Below are 20696 nucleotides of genomic sequence, written 5' to 3' on the forward strand. Positions count from 1 at the left end.
ATTGTAATTGCAATAAAATTTTATGGAATTATTCGTTTCTGAAATAAATAAAACGCAACACACAAATAAAATGGTCCTACCTTTCGTATCGCTTCCACGTTGGCTACCGTTTGTAGCATTAAAAAAAATTAAAAACAACGCCAAAAAAGCTTTATTTGCATTAAATTTAGAGCAAGCCACTTCATTGAAATTAAAGAGAAAATTATTACGTGGCATTAAAAATTGTTTGAGTGTTTTATTTAAGTTACTGAATTTAAAACGCGTCACTCAAACTATGACTTTTCAACACCGCATTTAGAGCCGGTGTACACAACATTGTAATTGCAATTAAATTTTATGGAATTATTCGTTTGTGAAATAAATAAAACGCAACACACAAATAAAATGGTCCTACCTTTCGTATCGCTTCCACGTTGGCTACCGTTTGTAGCATTAAAAAAAATTAAAAACAATGCCAAAAAAGCTTTATTTGCATTAAATTTAGAGCAAGCCACTTTCATTCATTGAAATTAAAGAGAAAATTATTACGTGGCATTAAATTGTTTGAGTGTTTTATTTAAGTTACTGAATTTAAAACGCGTCACTCAAACTATGACTTTTCAACACCGCATTTAGAGCCGGTGTACACAACATTGTAATTGCAATTAAATTTTATGGAATTATTCGTTTGTGAAATAAATAAAACGCAACACACAAATAAAATGGTCCTACCTTTCGTATCGCTTCCACGTTGGCTACCGTTTGTAGCATTAAAAAAAAATTAAAAACAACGCCAAAAAAGCTTTATTTGCATTAAATTTAGAGCAAGCCACTTTCATTCATTGAAATTAAAGAGAAAATTATTACGTGGCATTAAATTGTTTGAGTGTTTTATTTAAGTTACTGAATTTAAAACGCGTCACTCAAACTATGACTTTTCAACACCGCATTTAGAGCCGGTGTACACAACATTGTAATTGCAATAAAATTTTATGGAATTATTCGTTTCTGAAATAAATAAAACGCAACACACAAATAAAATGGTCCTACCTTTCGTATCGCTTCCACGTTGGCTACCGTTTGTAGCATTAAAAAAAATTAAAAACAATGCCAAAAAAGCTTTATTTGCATTAAATTTAGAGCAAGCCACTTTCATTCATTGAAATTAAAGAGAAAATTATTACGTGGCATTAAATTGTTTGAGTGTTTTATTTAAGTTACTGAATTTAAAACGCGTCACTCAAACTATGACTTTTCAACACCGCATTTAGAGCCGGTGTACACAACATTGTAATTGCAATTAAATTTTATGGAATTATTCGTTTGTGAAATAAATAAAACGCAACACACAAATAAAATGGTCCTACCTTTCGTATCGCTTCCACGTTGGCTACCGTTTGTAGCATTAAAAAAAATTAAAAACAATGCCAAAAAAGCTTTATTTGCATTAAATTTAGAGCAAGCCACTTTCATTCATTGAAATTAAAGAGAAAATTATTACGTGGCATTAAATTGTTTGAGTGTTTTATTTAAGTTACTGAATTTAAAACGCGTCACTCAAACTATGACTTTTCAACACCGCATTTAGAGCCGGTGTACACAACATTGTAATTGCAATTAAATTTTATGGAATTATTCGTTTGTGAAATAAATAAAACGCAACACACAAATAAAATGGTCCTACCTTTCGTATCGCTTCCACGTTGGCTACCGTTTGTAGCATTAAAAAAAATTAAAAACAATGCCAAAAAAGCTTTATTTGCATTAAATTTAGAGCAAGCCACTTCATTGAAATTAAAGAGAAAATTATTAAGTGGCATTAAATTGTTTGAGTGTTTTATTTAAGTTACTGAATTTAAAACGCGTCACTCAAACTATGACTTTTCAACACCGCATTTAGAGCCGGTGTACACAACATTGTAATTGCAATTAAATTTTATGGAATTATTCGTTTGTGAAATAAATAAAACGCAACACACAAATAAAATGGTCCTACCTTTCGTATCGCTTCCACGTTGGCTACCGTTTGTAGCATTAAAAAAAATTAAAAACAACGCCAAAAAAGCTTTATTTGCATTAAATTTAGAGCAAGCCACTTCATTGAAATTAAAGAGAAAATTATTAAGTGGCATTAAATTGTTTGAGTGTTTTATTTAAGTTACTGAATTTAAAACGCGTCACTCAAACTATGACTTTTCAACACCGTATTTAGAGCCGGTGTACACAACATTGTAATTGCAATTAAATTTTATGGAATTATTCGTTTGTGAAATAAATAAAACGCAACACACAAATAAAATGGTCCTACCTTTCGTATCGCTTCCACGTTGGCTACCGTTTGTAGCATTAAAAAAAATTAAAAACAATGCCAAAAAAGCTTTATTTGCATTAAATTTAGAGCAAGCCACTTTTATTCATTGAAATTAAAGAGAAAATTATTACGTGGCATTAAATTGTTTGAGTGTTTTATTTAAGTTACTGAATTTAAAACGCGTCACTCAAACTATGACTTTTCAACACCGCATTTAGAGCTGGTGTACACAACATTGTAATTGCAATTAAATTTTATGGAAATATTGGTTTGTGAAATAAAAAATACACACACAAATAAAATGGTCCTACCTTTCGTATCGCTTCCACGTTGGCTACCGTTTGTAGCATTAAAAAAAATTAAAAACAATGCCAAAAAAGCTTTATTTGCATTAAATTTTGAGCAAGCCACTTTTATTCATTGAAATTAAAGAGAAAATTATTACGTGGCATTAAATTGTTTGAGTGTTTTATTTAAGTTACTGAATTTAAAACGCGTCACTCAAACTATGACTTTTCAACACCGTATTTAGAGCCGGTGTACACAACATTGTAATTGCAATTAAATTTTATGGAATTATTCGTTTGTGAAATAAATAAAACGCAACACACAAATAAAATGGTCCTACCTTTCGTATCGCTTCCACGTTGGCTACCGTTTGTAGCATTAAAAAAAATTAAAAACAACGCCAAAAAAGCTTTATTTGCATTAAATTTTGAGCAAGCCACTTTTATTCATTGAAATTAAAGAGAAAATTATTACGTGGCATTAAATTGTTTGAGTGTTTTATTTAAGTTACTGAATTTAAAACGCGTCACTCAAACTATGACTTTTCAACACCGCATTTAGAGCTGGTGTACACAACATTGTAATTGCAATTAAATTTTATGGAAATATTGGTTTGTGAAATAAAAAATACACACACAAATAAAATGGTCCTACCTTTCGTATCGCTTCCACGTTGGCTACCGTTTGTAGCATTAAAAAAAATTAAAAACAATGCCAAAAAAGCTTTATTTGCATTAAATTTTGAGCAAGCCACTTTTATTCATTGAAATTAAAGAGAAAATTATTACGTGGCATTAAATTGTTTGAGTGTTTTATTTAAGTTACTGAATTTAAAACGCGTCACTCAAACTATGACTTTTCAACACCGTATTTAGAGCCGGTGTACACAACATTGTAATTGCAATTAAATTTTATGGAATTATTCGTTTGTGAAATAAATAAAACGCAACACACAAATAAAATGGTCCTACCTTTCGTATCGCTTCCACGTTGGCTACCGTTTGTAGCATTAAAAAAAATTAAAAACAACGCCAAAAAAGCTTTATTTGCATTAAATTTTGAGCAAGCCACTTTTATTCATTGAAATTAAAGAGAAAATTATTACGTGGCATTAAATTGTTTGAGTGTTTTATTTAAGTTACTGAATTTAAAACGCGTCACTCAAACTATGACTTTTCAACACCGTATTTAGAGCCGGTGTACACAACATTGTAATTGCAATTAAATTTTATGGAATTATTCGTTTGTGAAATAAATAAAACGCAACACACAAATAAAATGGTCCTACCTTTCGTATCGCTTCCACGTTGGCTACCGTTTGTAGCATTAAAAAAAATTAAAAACAAAAAGCTTTATTTGCATTAAATTTAGAGCAAGCCACTTCATTGAAATTAAAGAGAAAATTATTACGTGGCATTAAAAATTGTTTGAGTGTTTTATTTAAGTTACTGAATTTAAAACGCGTCACTCAAACTATGACTTTTCAACACCGTATTTAGAGCCGGTGTACACAACATTGTAATTGCAATTAAATTTTATGGAATTATTCGTTTGTGAAATAAATAAAACGCAACACACAAATAAAATGGTCCTACCTTTCGTATCGCTTCCACGTTGGCTACCGTTTGTAGCATTAAAAAAAATTAAAAACAATGCCAAAAAAGCTTTATTTGCATTAAATTTAGAGCAAGCCACTTTCATTCATTGAAATTAAAGAGAAAATTATTACGTGGCATTAAATTGTTTGAGTGTTTTATTTAAGTTACTGAATTTAAAACGCGTCACTCAAACTTTGACTTTTCAACACCGTATTTAGAGCCGGTGTACACAACATTGTAATTGCAATTAAATTTTATGGAATTATTCGTTTGTGAAATAAATAAAACGCAACACACAAATAAAATGGTCCTACCTTTCGTATCGCTTCCACGTTGGCTACCGTTTGTAGCATTAAAAAAAATTAAAAACAATGCCAAAAAAGCTTTATTTGCATTAAATTTAGAGCAAGCCACTTCATTGAAATTAAAGAGAAAATTATTACGTGGCATTAAAAATTGTTTGAGTGTTTTATTTAAGTTACTGAATTTAAAACGCGTCACTCAAACTATGACTTTTCAACACCGCATTTAGAGCCGGTGTACACAACATTGTAATTGCAATTAAATTTTATGGAATTATTCGTTTGTGAAATAAATAAAACGCAACACACAAATAAAATGGTCCTACCTTTCGTATCGCTTCCACGTTGGCTACCGTTTGTAGCATTAAAAAAAATTAAAAACAATGCCAAAAAAGCTTTATTTGCATTAAATTTAGAGCAAGCCACTTCATTGAAATTAAAGAGAAAATTATTAAGTGGCATTAAATTGTTTGAGTGTTTTATTTAAGTTACTGAATTTAAAACGCGTCACTCAAACTATGACTTTTCATCACCGCATTTAAAAAATTAAAACGCACGACTGCCACCGTTTGTAGCAAGATAATGAAAATAAATTAACCGCAAATGAAAAAAAAAATGCACTGACCTTTTTAATCCGGATTGTTGTTTCCTTCTTGAAGACCATTCCATTGGCACTAATACACACTACACTAACCGCGATCACCGAATTTAAAATTTAAACCGAAAAATTTAGATTTGCTCGAGCACACGTCCGTTCGCGGCAACGGCAAGTGACAAACTGAATAATTTAAACGAAACGGCACAATAATTTAAATATACCGCCTCTCGCGCTCCCGAAGTGACCCGTGCCACTGCTCGATGCCGACTGAAGCGCTCTCGCCTACTGCGGCGCACACCTAACCTCGGGACACGTCACGGACGTGACGTCATATTATATCTAAAACAGTTCATCACCAGAAACATACATTCACATAATTCGTCGATATTAGAAAGATTCATACACAGAATTATTCAAAATAGAACAGTATTAACCTAGAAAAATTATAATAATAATAATAAAATTAATAATTATAACAAATGTATTTGTCTATAAACGTCTAAAATTATAAAAGTTTTGCATGCATTTAATGCAAAAATAAAAATGCATGTTGTTATTTAAACAGAAACTGGCAATGTGAAATTTCGGTGCGAAAATTAGTGGTATCGCAATGCGTATAGCCACAAATTGTTTGTTTGGTTTGTTTTGTTGAAAATTTGGTAGGTTCGAAAAGTAGGGTTATGTTGTTACTTGGAAATGGCAAAATTTACGCTTTTATCCATTTCTGCCCTTTCAGAGCGTTATGATAGGATATTTAGGGCAGAAATAACTACCTTGCGTAAAAAATTTATGTGCTATTGCCAGACAGAGACAAAAGTTCAGAAAGTAGGGTTATGCTCTCGTCTGAAGTGTTAAATTTTAACTTTAATAGATTTTGCGTGCTTTTCTGCTTTTTTAGGACGTTATTAATTATTGTTGAATATGTTTAAGGGCAGACAAATGTACCTTTGAGTCGACAACATAAACTTTAGTGTGATTTATTGAAATAGGGCAAAAATGAACTTCTCGTGTCTAACATTTTGACGAAAAAGGGTGTTTAATCGTCTATAAAGGGCGTGTTAACGTGTGTTAAGTTTACCACGTAATAAAACATAAAGTACAACAACTTTTCTCTAAAAGCATTTTGCAAAATTCTTATTCGTTATTTTTATTATTTTCCTCTTTTCCTTTGTGCAAACGAGTCGGTGATGTGAAATTTTGGTGTGAAAATTAGTGGTATCGCCACAAATTGTGTTAATTTTAGGTCTCCAGAAAATTTGGTTTTAAAAGTAGGGTTATGTTATCATTTGAAAACGTGAAAATTTTCACTTTTATGGATTTTGTGTCCGCTTCTGCTTTTTTAGAGCGTTATTAATTATTATTGAATATGTTTAAGGACAAATAAATCTACCTTGAATAGACGACACAAACTTTAGTGAGAATTATTGAAATGTATATAGGGTAAAATAAATTTCTCGTGTCAAACATTTTCATGAAAAAGGATGAAAAAGGGTGTTTAATCGTTTATAAAGGGCGTGTAAACGTGTGTTAAGTTTACCACGTAATAAAACATAAAGTACAACTTTTCTATAAAAGCATTTTGCAAAATTTTTATTCGTTATTTTCATTATTTTCCTCCTTTCCTTTGTGCAAACGAGCTGGTGATGTGAAATTTTGGTGTGAAAATTAGTGGTATCGCCACAAATTGTGTTAATTTTAGGTCTCCAGAAAATTTGGTTTTAAAAGTAGGGTTATGTTATCATTTGGAAACGTGAAAATTTTCACTTTTATGGATTTTGTGTCCGTTTCTGCTCTTTTAGAGCGTTATTAATTATTATTGAATATGTTTAAGGACAAATAAATCTACCTTGAATAAACGACACAAACTTTAGTGAGATTTATTGAAACGTATATAGGGCAAAAATAAATTTCTCGTGTCAAACATTTTCATGAAAAAGGGTGTTTAATCGTTTACAAAGAGCGTGTTAACGCTTAAGTTTACCATGTAATAAAACATAAAGTACAACAATTTTTCTATAAAAGTATTTTGCAAAATTCTTATTCATTATTTTCCTCTTTTCCTTTGTGCAAACGAGCCGGTGCTGTGAAATTTTGGTGTGAAAATTAGTGGTATCGCCACAAATTGTGTTAATTTTAGGTCTCCAGAAAATTCGGTTTTAAAATTAGGGTAGTAACCTCTTGAAATGTGAAAATTTTTATTTTTATGAATTTTGTGTCCATCTCTCCCTTTTCAAACAATTATGATCGGATATTTAGGGCAGAAATCTCTACCTTGCGTTAACAACTCTAGTGCTGTTGTCATAGCCATGGTAAGAGCCTTCAGAGAATTTGGTATTATATCTTGAATTTGTTGAGTCGAAATTTAAATACGCCAACGTCGCATTTTTCAGAATTATTTTTTTAGATAAGATAAAATTATAATTTTTTTTATAGTTTTGAAACAGCTTATACGTGAATAACAAGTACTACCAACCTAAAAATCGCACTACATCGGTAACTAAATTTAAAAATTGCCCCAACTATCTTTGTTGTTTCAAAACTATAAAAACGCCAACGTTTCATTTTCTCTCAAAATTAACTGTTATAAATTATTCATACATTTCAAAAAAATAATAGCTAATGTAATTTAGAAACAAAATTCCGGAATTACAGATAGTACTTCACATTGCGTTATTTCGTCATTTACTTCGTTTCTGTAAGGCAAATTTTAGCGGATCTTTACAAAAAATCGAGCCAAATCGTGTAAGAATTATTAACAATTTTTTCTTGCATGTGGGACCAATTGCCCGCCGGCCAAAAAATTTTGTACATTATTTTTGCATTATAAACTTTGCAGCTATTAACTTCCAAGCATGATCAAGACCGTAAAATTAATTAGCCTAGTCATTAATTAAATTGTAAAAAACAGTAGGCAGGCAAGTTGCATTACAGTTGCGTAATATTGGTTGCATAAAAGTCGTAATTTTATTTTGTATATTTTAAAGAACCTGCTTTACTAATTATGCTATGAATTAAATTTTAGAGTAATGTTGGGCCCCAGTTGTATATTGTCTTGGTGCTTGATGGGTTACGAAGGTGGGCTTTTAAAAAATTACAGGAATCTGTAATGGCAACAAAGTCGATGCGGGCCTAACCTCCAAATGCGGGTTCTAATATGCAAATTTCCGTTTTCCGTCGCCACAAACCGCAATAAAAAACCAAAGGTCAAACAATCAAGCAGTGAAAACAAACCTTCTCGTTCTTAACCGAACCGGAAGCATTTGTGTAGTTTTTCGTTAGAAATCAAACCTGGCGCCATGACAGTAACGAAAATTATTTCTAACGGTCGTTTTTAAACTAAATCGTTAATAAACCAGTGAAATAATTGCAAAAAACGGTTAGTTTCCGTCTCGTTGAGTGTTTTTCCAGTGAAATTTTGCAGCATTGTATCAAAAGTGAGGTTATGTTTTTGTTTTTTGTGTCAAAGTGAGCCCCCATGTGCGAAATGTCGCGTCACGAGAAAGCCAAGTCTGGAAGTTTCGTAAGTAGTTATCTGATAAGCGATGCAAATACGTATTATCTTATCGTGGTAAATAGGTGATGAATGTGAGGGGCTCATTCGCGAGTGTGGTGTCTTTGGGCGATAAAATGGATTTCGAAGTGCGACACTCTAAGAGACGAAGTAAACGTTATTTAACGGGCGCTGGTGTAAGTTAGGGGGGCCTTTTGACCCCACTTGGAGTGATGTCAGTGATGACATCACGAAGAGTTGTAAATTCAGTCGTCGTTTTGTGCACTGCTCTGTGGTGTTTAAATAGAACTGTCGCGCGTTTCTTTTGCTTATGTGACCCCTTTTTTGCTTTGTTGGTTTTTGTGTGCGTGTTTCGTAGCGCGATGTACGCTTATGTACGTATTTTGTGTGCCCTTTTTTCAGCTTAGAATTGTTTGATTTTGATGTCATGTTTATAAATAGTTGTTGTTATCGGTGACAGTGGCGGGTCGAATGCGGGGGCTGATGTGATTATCGAACGGGAGTCAAAGTCGGGGAAAACGGACAAGTGGGTCGAGAGTGTTATTATTCAAATGGTTTACTCATTTTTTCACTTTCATTGGCATTTGAATGTAATTATTAATTGTTTAATGAGTGGGCTGAAACTTATTTATTTTATTCATAAGTGTTCTGTTCTAATTGCTTCGTATTTTAATAATGTGGGCTATATTTCATGGAATAACATCGAGATACAGATAATATTTTGCGAAATAAATCATGATAAAAACATACTTCATAACGTACTCACTGTCACAATATTTGTCTACTTTATTGCGGTTAATAATTATGGTTGGCATTTGTTTTTTGAAAGCTCAAGGTTTGGGAAAGTGTCACAAAAAGTGTCACATTTTACCGAATTATTTTTTTTAATAAGACTGATAAAATTGTAAAATAGTTATTAATGATTAGATCTCTCATTGAAAGTATTTTTGAAGTGCATGAATTATTTATGACAGCTAATTTTGAGAGAAAATGCGATGTTGGCGTTTTTATAGTTTTGAAACAGCTAATACAGGGTCGCAAAAAAGTATGGAAACTGCTAAATATTTTCAGGACGGTTTAACAGAGCATTGAAATTTAAAGAACAGTTAAAAGTGTTTCTATCATCAGAGATATTTTTCAATTTTCTACCATATTTATTTTAAAATTACAAGGTTAACTTGATTTTTTTTAATGACACGAAAGGACGAATACAACAATTTTTAAAAGATCATTTTTTTCTGACTGAATTCAGTGATGTATCATACACACACTTTTGTTTTTATTAGAAAGTAAAAAAAATTCAAAAATATCAAAAATTTAAAAGGTAAAAACAAAAATTCAAAATTTTTTATAGGTAATGGTGACACTAATGAATAAGACTTTTAATGTCGGTATGTTAAAATATTGAAATAAATTTGTACAAAATTTAAGCCCAAAAAATCTTCAAAATTCAAAAAATGTTACAATGCAAATTTATATTTTTTTATATAAAAAAACCTATATTTTGTGCATTTCATGATATACGTAAATGTTTTTTTTGTTAATAGTAGATTTTGTTAAGTTTTTGAAATAGTTAGTCCTATTGACAAAAACAACAATTTTTCTAACAATTATAAAAACTGCAACATAAAATACAACAGGCAATGTTAATTTACATACAGTTAAGTAATAAAAATTTCTTAACGTAAAAACAACTTCTAAACAACTTCCTTGTTATACTTTTCGAGAATCTTCTTACAATATTTTATTAAGTGATAATTTATTTTCATTATAAGGAAAGGTATTTCGTGTTTTTTGGACTATCACACAAAAGAATACAATTTTTTGGCAACGTTTCGTTTTTAGTTTAAACTTCTTCAGACCGTCAACTGTTTTTTATGGTTGAAGAATATTCAATTAAAATCGAAACGTTGCCAAAAATTGTATTTTTTTAGCGATAAAAAACATCAAACACCTTTCTTTATACTGAAACTAAACGAAGGGACAAAAACACATTAGAAATAAATAATTTATTTATAAATGTGCATTTATTTATTTATTAATGTGATTATTAAAAACAAAACATTTGTTCATTAGGGTTTTATATTATTAAAAAATTAAAATTGATGTCTGTGTTGGGGGGGGGGCATGGCTTCCTGGATCCGCCCTTGTTTGTAGCATAAAAATTATGTATTTCGTGTTTAAGGTATTTTTTATTAAAGTGTGTTTGTTTTCGGTTAAAAGTGTTATTTTAACAAATATTATTTTTTGGTCAAAGTTCAAATGGCAAAAAGCTACCGAAAAATAAAGACAACATTGCCAAGGCTAACAATATTTTACATTTTTCAAAATTTTATTAGTTCGATATTTTTTTTTAAGTTTCGGTTAAAATAAGGTTTGTAATGTGTTACACCATAGAACTCAGAAAAACGCTCTTCTTGAAAATATAAAATTTGACCCTTCTTGCCGTTTAAAAAATCAAGTAAGCCTTGTATCTTCAAAACAAATGAAGATAGAAATTTGATAAACATCTGAAACGATGGAATTTATACACTCTTAAGCATATACCAAATTTTAAAAGTGTTGATGAGTAGTTTTTATAATATTTAACTGTATCCATACTTCCTAGCGACAAGTATACAAATTTTTGAGTTAGTTATTTCTGTCGTAAGACACTAAAGTTGTTTTTTCTATGACGAACTATTACTGACATAAGATTATTGCAAAGAACTACTTGACGGACGATTCTGACTTCAAATGATTTAAAAAAAAAAATTACTTTTTGATCTAATGTAATGATTTTTTTTGTTCAAAACCATTAGAAGAAGGAAAACGTATTGTCATTTGAAAATTGCGTAAATAAATTGCTTTTTTGACGAAATTTCAGTCACTATTGTACCAACGTTTTCTTTGTACACCATTAAATTTTTATTATGATTACCCCAAACCGCAAGGACCCTTCAAGCTAATCACTTCAAGCTTATATTGTGTGATTTAAACACCATTATCTGTTGTAAAAATCTATGGTGTACAAAGAAAATGTTGCTACAATACTCACTTGAAAAGGGTAAAAATATTATTCATAATCTAATTTGGCGCTTTAGCATTTCTTAAACAAAACGCAAAATGCAAATGTGGCATTGATATAAATAAAACTCTTTTTCTCCCAATGACCTCATCATCGTGACAAATGAATGTCTGCTACCTTCACGAAAGTACTTCACCCACATACTATTTGTTTTTTTTTTTTTGAAAATATTCCAATGTTTGCACGCAAATAATATGTTCGTTGCTATTTAATTTAAGAATTTAAAAATAAAATATCTCGCCTTATTTCGGTCACATTTCCACAAAATATTTATTCAGCTACATTGCAGACGCAACCAGATGTTAGATCACGGTTTAGATGATAAAGCGGCCGACCTTGAAGGCCACTGAATGTAATTTCTAATAAAAAATATTACTTTTGCATCGATTAACACATTTGTGACTAATCTACTGTCTAAATAAATTTGTCAGAAGCGTTCTTTATCTTGTAAATATTACATAACCGTGTTAAATTTAATACTTCCGGAAGCCCCCTTGGAGGAACTCGATCGTGAAATGAATTAAAAACAGTCAAGGTTCTTTCATTGAGACCTAAATTTCTGAACAATTAAACAATAGTTAGTGGAATTCCTTTCGTGTTAATACCGAGTCATTTCAAAGCAAGTTGTAAAGATAAGCAGTTATGAGTCGATTGGTTGTTATTATTTAGTTAATCGGACGTAACCGCTTCCCTCGAAATAACTGTTTAAACATTTGATGCCTCAAGGACAACCCGTTTCGAAAAACGATAATTAGACAAGAATTTGAAACATTTTCAAACCCGCACCGTCCCGAAATAATCCACTGTCACTTGCTTTATTTTTAACTGTTTTGCGCATTTGTGGAAAAGTGTCACACTCAAAAAAAATTGTAGTTGGAGTCATGGTTCAAGGGCGGCGGCACCAAGAAAGCCCCCGGCTCAAGACCAGCCTCCCAGTCGTCTACGCTAAGGCCAAGTTCAGAAAGCGATTTTCCCGAAGCGGACGACAATGCGATCAAACAATTCGAAGAGCAGGTCAATAAAATGAGCGAAAAGGAAATCAACGTCAAATTCGACGATCTCCTGGTATTTTTCACCCAAAATTACCCGAATTTTTCACCCAGATTTTGTTTGTAGAACGATATGAACTTAAGTAGCGATAAAAGAATGCCCTTGACCAACATGTCGCTGGACCAGAAGCGCAAAATGCTCATTTTGAAGTGCAAAGGCTCGAATCAGGACGTGGGTCACAAGTTTGATAAACCGCAAGATTACATCTCGTATCTGGAACAGTACTCGAAGCCGGATTTTGTCAATTTGGGCAAAATCCTGACCTGTGTCGAGTCCTTAAGGATCGCCCTCACGAATAACCCCTTAAGTTGGGTCCGGGAGTTTGGTTCCCAAGGGATGAGGTCCATTTTCAAAATCCTTGATCTAGCGATTCGCGAAAAGGACAATAAAATCCAAATTGAGTGTCTCAGATGTGTGGAAAAATACATGAATAACACTGAAGGTTTGAAGAATTTTCTTCAGTATGATAAAGGGCACGAAATCGTCGCCAAATGTTTGGACCACTCGAAGTCGCAAGTGATGATTCAGGCGCTGAAGATTTTGGCCGCGTTGTGCTTCCTTGAAGATAACCCGTCCAGCACTTTGGGCACTGATAAGATGCTGGCGGCGGTCACCAAAGTGGCCGATGCCAAAGACATGCCCAGGTTTATGCCCATTGTCAACGGCATCACAAAGTCGCGAAATAATGCCGATTTGCAGGTTTGTAAACGATTTTGTTTTGCTTGAAACGCCCAGTTTTTGTTTGTCTTGATTAGATAACGAAATAAAACTAGACACACAATAACATTGTCAATTTTTGCCCAAATGTCTCGGTTTCGTGTCGTGGAAATAAACGGCAAAAACAGACAGACATTGCCGAAACTCCGGCAAAAAATTATCACTTTATCGCTTGGCGACCGAAAGTCCAGTGTGTGTTTGTGTGCGTGCATGTATTATTTATTGCAATGAAGTTGGCTGAGTGGTCAAAAAAACGAATTTTAAAGTTTATGGTTGGTGTGTTTTTTCCTCGTCCTTTGATTTGTGTTATTTTATTTTTTAGAGTATGTGTTTTCAATTTATTAACGCCCTTTTGTCCCAAACCGACGATTTTGAGTTTCGGATGCATTTGCGAAACGAAATTGTCAGAAATGGACTGTATGATACGTTGAGTGAGTTTTTCTTTGTGGGTGTTTTTTTTTATGTTTATTGTTTAACGTGATTTTAGTCGAACTCAAAAATGAGACAAATCCGGTCGTGAAAACCCAGTTTGAGATTTTCGAGAGTCAGAAAGACAACGATTTAGATGAGTTACACGAACGATTTGATAAAGTCAGGTGTGATATGGATGATATGCAAGACTGCTTCGAAGTATTGAAAAATACGACGTTAGAAACTGCCGCCGAGCCTTATTTTTTAAGTATTTTGCAACATTTGTTATTTATTAGGGACGATATTAATACGAGGTGAGTAATAGCCATTCGTACACCAAGGGAGGAAAGATATATTCCTCCAGGGTTTCCAATGAACAATTTTTTTATAAGGGTTCTCGAAATATTTCCATTACCAAATTGTAATACCACTGATTGGTTTCCTTATAAAGATAACTAAAATAAGTAAAATTAGCGTTGGGGGCGCCACTGTACTAGGTCGAAAACAGTAATGGCGGGAAAATGATTTTTAGGATTTTTTGAGCGTTGTACGAATTTTGAGGCTTCACAATTATTGTCGAATGACTATTGAATATTTGGTGCAAGAAACGAATGTTGGCAATTTAGAGATTACAAGGAAATGACTGTTAGTTTCACTTTTTTTATTGGAAAATTATTACAAAGACCAAAACCTACCTTTTGGAATAATTTATGCTTAAATGTATCAGCAGTTGTCAATCATTTCCGAATTGTAACAGAAACAAAACCTTTTCCTTTACATAACCTTATTAAGTTAGCTTTTATTTTTCTCTCTAGGTGACGGTTGTAAACTATTTGTGTGATGACGGTAGACACATCTTTTCCTCTCTCATCAGTAAAAAAATATTTAGTATTTGTCTTAATAATTATAATTTTTTTTTATAAATAAATAGAAATGCAGCCACTCTTAGCGACACACTTAAGAAAAAAATAACTTCCTACAATGTTCTAAGCATTGCGTTTTTAGTTATATTATTTTTTTAAGGAAACTAATATGGCGCATATTTTTTTATGAACCAAGAGTTCTTTGTAATCTCATAATACAAGGTGATTCTTAAATAGACCGACAACATTTTATCACGGCTAATACAGGAAAACCTCTCAACAACGGACACCGGTGGTGAATCTTTAATTGTCCGTTGTGGGGAGGTGTCCCTTAATGAGAGGTTTTAAGCATCATTCCATAAACTGCCCATCAAATGTATTCAAATTTAAAACAGCATCAAAAATATATTTTATAAAAATGTGTTAAGAATTTTTGAATAAGTGAATTAGCGTTTAATCCTTTAATTTTTTTGACCATGCCGATATCTGTAAGAATCGTGACTGTATAAGCATTTGTTATTAAAGATTTTATTCTTAGGAAGGTATATTATAACTAAAAATCTTTTCAAAATAAAATTAAAACTATTAAGAAAAGAAATATATATTTCACATATTTTTTACTTAAAATCTTCAATTTTTGTTTGGTTAATTTTAGCAACCGTATTTTTCTAAAAAAAATTTTTTTAACAGATTCGAAATATTTAGACAGTATTTTTTTTTCTCCGTGTCCGCTATACAGAGGGTCCGTTGTAGAGAGGTTTTCAAACATTATTTTCCAATGCTTTTGTAATGTTCCTACAAAAATGTCCGTTGTGAAGAAATGTCCTTTATTCGGAGGTGTCCATTAAGGGACTATACTACTTTATTTCCAGCATAACTTTAAAAGATTTATTTCGAAAACGGTTATACAAAGAATTTTTTTACATTTTTTTTTTCATTCGATACTACGATGTGTAGAATTTTGTCGGTCTGTTTAAGAATCACGCTGTAGAAGCTTTAGTCTTCATCCAAATTCTTTGCCACCTTTATACAGTGAAGATTTTATTTTACAATTACTAGTGTTATGCGTTTTATATAATGTTAAGCAAAATAAACTCTTTACCACATAATACAGAAGCTCTAAGAATTCTAGTAATTTATTGATATTTTTTTTATTTTAAACATAGAATTAAATGTGTTCTGTGATGCTCAGTAACAATAAAAAAGAAGCGAAACGACTCATTTGCGGCTAAAAATGGGTATTGATGACCGCTATAAGACCCTAATGTTTGTCAACATCTTTTTGAACCACCCTGTATAGCTTGAAGTAACTATTACTGATATTAGTGGGTGATTTCGGTTACTTACCATTTTATAAAACCTAAACTTCTTCGACCTGCAATTAATTATAAAAAAAACAATTGGTAATGTAAAATTTAATTTAATTCTTATAAAATCAGAACTCACTTAAGGCAATAAAAATTGTTCATTGGGTTATATTTTTGACTTTTTCGACGACTTCTTCAGAAAATTTTATTTACCACCTTCCAAATAATTGTATGAAAGTACTTTCAATGAATATTTGGAGAGTGGAAAGAATATTTTCTGCAAAAGCTGTCGAAAAACTTTTTTGAATGCGTCCTCTTAAGGCCGGGTTTCTTATAGACCAGCGTACTTTAAATTAATCGAAGAATGCGTATCACAAATCGTCTTGCACAAGTCCGGATTAGACCCGGACTTTACGAAAAAACACTTCGATTTAGACTTACAACCCCTATTGGACGAACTAAAAGAAAAACCGTCCGAAATCGAAAACGGCATAATCGAAGACTTGAAAAAACAACTAGAAGAAGCCTTGAGTGCGAAAGCGGAAGCCGAAGCGAAAGTAGAACTTATGCTCCGCCCCTCGACCGAATCCGGTGGTAAACTCAACCCTTCGGTGGTCAGTAGCGTGGCCAACGCCCTCAACGCCCCGCCTCCTCCACCAATGCCGGGCGCGGGTGCCCCTCCACCGCCGCCAATGCCGGGAATGGGCGGTCCTCCACCACCTCCAATGCCCGGAATGGGCGGGCCTCCACCACCTCCAATGCCCGGAATGGGTGGGCCTCCACCGCCCCCAATGCCCGGAATGGGGCCGCCCCCGCCACCATTGCCCGGCATGGGCGGGCCCCCGCCTCCACCCATGATGGGCGGGGTCCCCAAAATGCCCGGAATGGTCCCATTGCCGGGAATGACCGACACGTTACCTCATGGCTTGAAACCCAAGAAGAAATGGGACGTGAGTGGTCCGTTGAAGAAAGCCAACTGGAAGACGGTTAGTGGTTGGATGGTTAAGGGTCACGTGATGGTTTAAATGCTTTTGATTGGTAGATTCTGCCGCAGAAGATGTCCGAAAAGGCGTTCTGGGTGCAAGTGAAGGAGGAGCAATTAGCCACGCCCGATATTCTAGACGGTTTAGCTAAGAAATTCAGTTCAAAACCGGCGAAAAATTTGGAAGATGTGTCTGATAGTAGTAGTGCCAATACCGGAACTTTGAAAAAAGTCAAGGAAATGAAAGTGTTGGACGGGAAAACGGCACAAAATATATTGATTTTACTCAACGGTTCGCTTAAACACATGTCTTACGATGAGATAACCAGGTGTTTGTTACGCTGCGACGATAAAGTACTTACCGAGAACGTAACCGAGCAATTAATACAGTACTTACCACCCCCTGATCAATTATCCAAGTTACAACAGTACAAAGATAAGTACGACCAACTTACCGAAGCCGAACAGTTTTGTATCAAAATATCCGAAGTTAAGCGACTTTTGCCGAGGCTGAAATCGATCAGTTTCAAGCACCATTACGTCGAAATGGTCAACGATACGAAACCTGTTAGTAGAAAAAATAATTATGTGACTCGAGTAAATGATAATTTTTCGTAGGATATTGTGGCGGCAACGGCCGCTTGCCAGGAAGTGAAGAAGAGTAAAAAATTCGCACGGATTCTCGAACTTATCCTACTTTTAGGCAATTATATGAATTCGGGAAGTCGCAACGCGCAGGCGTACGGTTTCGAAATGAGTTTTTTAACGAAAGTAAGCGCCTGATTGGTTAAGTAACCCGAGTTATTTTTGGTTAGTTGACAGGTACGAAAGACATACACAACAAGCAAACGCTTCTCCATTATATCGTCGAAACGGTTGAGACGAAATTTCCCGAATTGTTGAATTTCTACGACGAAATGCAACATATTGACAAGTAAGTACATATTTTTTCTATCACCGAGTTATTTTTCGTGCTTGTAGAGCCAGTAGAGTGTCGTTAGACACGATCCAAAAGACGTTGAAACAAATGGACAGTAATATACGAAACCTACAAACCGACATAAATAACAATCGAACGCCTCAAAGCAGTGACGATAAATTCTTAGAAGTCATGGAGGTTAGTTCCAGGTTCGGTGGTTATAACCGGTTTATTTATTTACCCAACTTCCACAGAAATTTGCAAGTGAAGCCCGGGAACAATGCGATATCCTCCAAAACATGTTCAAAAAAATGGACAGTCTCTACACGGACTTGTCCGAATTTTACGTTTTTGATAAGCAAAAGTACACCCTTGAGGAGTTTTTCACCGACTTGAAGACGTTCAAAGACAGTTTTATCGTAAGTATGTTTGATTATTAACTTGGCGGGGCACTGATCGGGTCACAGGAGGCCAAAAAAGACAACGACAAAGAGAGAGAGCTCCTGGAGAAGAAGGAGAAGGCGCGCTTGGCGAAGGAAAAAGCCGAACGTGAACGAATGGAGCGTGAGGCGTCGAAGAGGGCGCTGATCGACATGAACCCGAAGGAGACGCAAGAGGGCGTGATGGACAGCCTACTTGAGGCGTTGCAAACCGGAAGTGCCTTTAGCAGGGAGCAGAAGCGGAAACGGGCGTGTCGGCCCGCAGGTGGTGAGTTGAGGCGTTTAGTCTGCGGTCCGCTCTGATTATTGTGGTTTCAGCGGAACGGCGCGCGCAATTGGTGCGATCGCGCTCAAGGTCGGGCTTGATTGCTGGAAGGGAGTTGTTGAGGTAAGGTTATACAGGGTCGCTAAAAAGTATGGATACGGTTAAATATTGTAAAAACTATTCATCAAAACTTATTAAAATTTGGTATATGCGTAAGAGTATATAAATTGTATCGTTTCAGATGTTTATTAAATTTCTATCGCCATTTGTTCTTCAGATACAGGGCTAACTTGATTTTTTTTAAATAGCAACAAGGGTTAAATTTAATATTTTCGAGAACAGCATTTTTTTCTGAGTTTTATGGTATAATACATGCATACATGAATTTAGTCGAAACTTAAAAAAATCGAAAATTTTGAGAAATATAAAATTTTATTAGCCTTGGAAATGTTAGCTCATTAACCGAAAAATAAGTAAAAGTTAAAAATAATTGTTAAAATAACACTTTTAACTGAAAAAGAACACGTTTTAATTAAGAAATTTTAAACACGGAATACTTGATTTTTATGCTACAAACGCTTACTTCTTGGGTTTCTGTCTCCATGATAAACCAACATGAGTTTTTTTCGCTCAGTTTTACTTAAGTGTGCCATTATTCAACTAATTATTGCACCCAACTTTAATTTTTGGCTACTATTCGGAAGTAAAATTACCGTTGGGGGCGCCACTGAGCTAGGTCGAAAACAGTAACCATAAATGGCGGGAAAATGTTTATTCGGATATTTTGAGCGTTGTACGAATTTTGGGGCTTCACAATTATTACATTGCCTATGCGGAATGATTATTGCATCTTTGATGCAAGAAACTTATGTTGACAAATGAGAGATGACGAGGAAAACACGAATAACGAATGACTGTTTGATTCACTTTCTTTATTGGAAAATTATTACAAAAACATTGAAAAGCCTACCTTTTGGCATAATTTACGTTTAAATGTATCAGCAGTTGTTAATCTTTATTGTAGTTTTGTAGATTTACCGCAGCATTTCATGATTTTTTCAGTGGAAAATTCTAACCTAAAATTCATAACACTTCACTAATTTATTGGTTTCTTGAGCCAAACTTTGTGTTCGCTGTGATCCATTACTTATAATCTTTAATTTGACAACTGTTTGATAACACTTTGTAATCAAAATTTAAATATTTTTCACTTTTTATCCACTTTCAAGTTCCAACAATAAACACTTTATACCACGAAAAACTACAGAACCAAAGTCAACGCTAGTATTTACCACCACGTACTTTTAAAGTAATTCTTTCTATTGTAAGTAATTAAGACTATACACGCAAAATTGTTGAACAATTCATTAAATGTCAGTTAAATGTGGCATTACGAAAATTTCTTTACTGTTTTCGACATAGTTCAAAAGTCATCACCAGAGGGCGTCTAGTTAATTTTATTTCCGAATACAAGTTAATAACAGTATTTTCAAAGCTAACTTAGTTTTACTATTCCAGAAAATTTTTGAATTTTTATTTTTTTACATTATAATTAAAGTAAAGGTGGGTATCATGTTAAAGCATTAAATTCAGAAAAAAATGCTCTTTTAGAAATGATTAAGTTTGACCCTTCGTGTCATTTATAAAAAATCAAGTTAGCCTTGAATTTTCAAAATAAATGACGATAAAAATTTGAGAAAGCTCTCAGATGATAGAAAATGTTCAAGGTTTTCTGTTAAACCGTTCTGAAAATATTTAACCGTATCCAGTTTTTAGCGACTTTATATAGTTTTGGCAGTCACGTGACGTTTTGTTTTAGCGAGATTACAGCTTAGGATGTCATCGAAGTTTTCCTTGGTTTATTTTAAGCTCAATTAACGTTAATTTTGTATCTTATTTATTAATGATTTTGAAGTCTTCCTTGTATATAATAATGTTTTTTGTATATTATGAATCTCATCGATTTTTATAAGTGTGGCATTTGCTTCAACTGTTAGAAAACGTATTGTAATATTTTTTTATGAAAGAATCAGCGGAATTATGTTTTAATACTTAATAAATTATTTTCACCGATTGTTACCACTGCGC

The 20696-nt window shown here is 33.4% G+C and overlaps 1 protein-coding gene across 4 annotated transcripts; it reads left to right on the plus strand.

Annotated features, from left to right (window-relative positions):
* The first annotated feature begins 8224 nt into the window (after window positions 1-8224).
* On the plus strand, window positions 8225-20687 carry dia (diaphanous). 4 transcript variants are annotated; one of them, XM_008197930.3, is made up of 15 exons: window positions 8225-8596; window positions 8653-8763; window positions 12528-12719; window positions 12771-13403; window positions 13744-13852; window positions 13909-14146; window positions 16340-16988; window positions 17045-17551; window positions 17603-17755; window positions 17800-17918; window positions 17966-18101; window positions 18158-18322; window positions 18371-18611; window positions 18662-18731; window positions 20428-20687. In XM_008197930.3, exons 1-15 carry the CDS (start codon window positions 8552-8554, stop codon window positions 20441-20443), a joined length of 3384 nt encoding a protein of 1127 aa, XP_008196152.1. In that variant the 5' UTR covers window positions 8225-8551; the 3' UTR covers window positions 20444-20687. The 4 variants fall into 4 exon arrangements, with proteins under 4 accessions (XP_008196152.1, XP_008196153.1, XP_008196151.3 ...); XM_008197931.3 differs by lacking the exon at window positions 8653-8763 and having other exon boundaries at window positions 8226-8596; XM_008197929.3 differs by lacking the exons at window positions 8225-8596; window positions 8653-8763 and adding an exon at window positions 8804-8961.
* The last annotated feature ends 9 nt before the right edge of the window (window positions 20688-20696 follow it).

The sequence above is a fragment of the Tribolium castaneum genome, chromosome 8, assembly GCF_031307605.1.
Source record: "Tribolium castaneum strain GA2 chromosome 8, icTriCast1.1, whole genome shotgun sequence".
Taxonomy (NCBI): Eukaryota; Metazoa; Arthropoda; class Insecta; order Coleoptera; family Tenebrionidae; genus Tribolium; species Tribolium castaneum.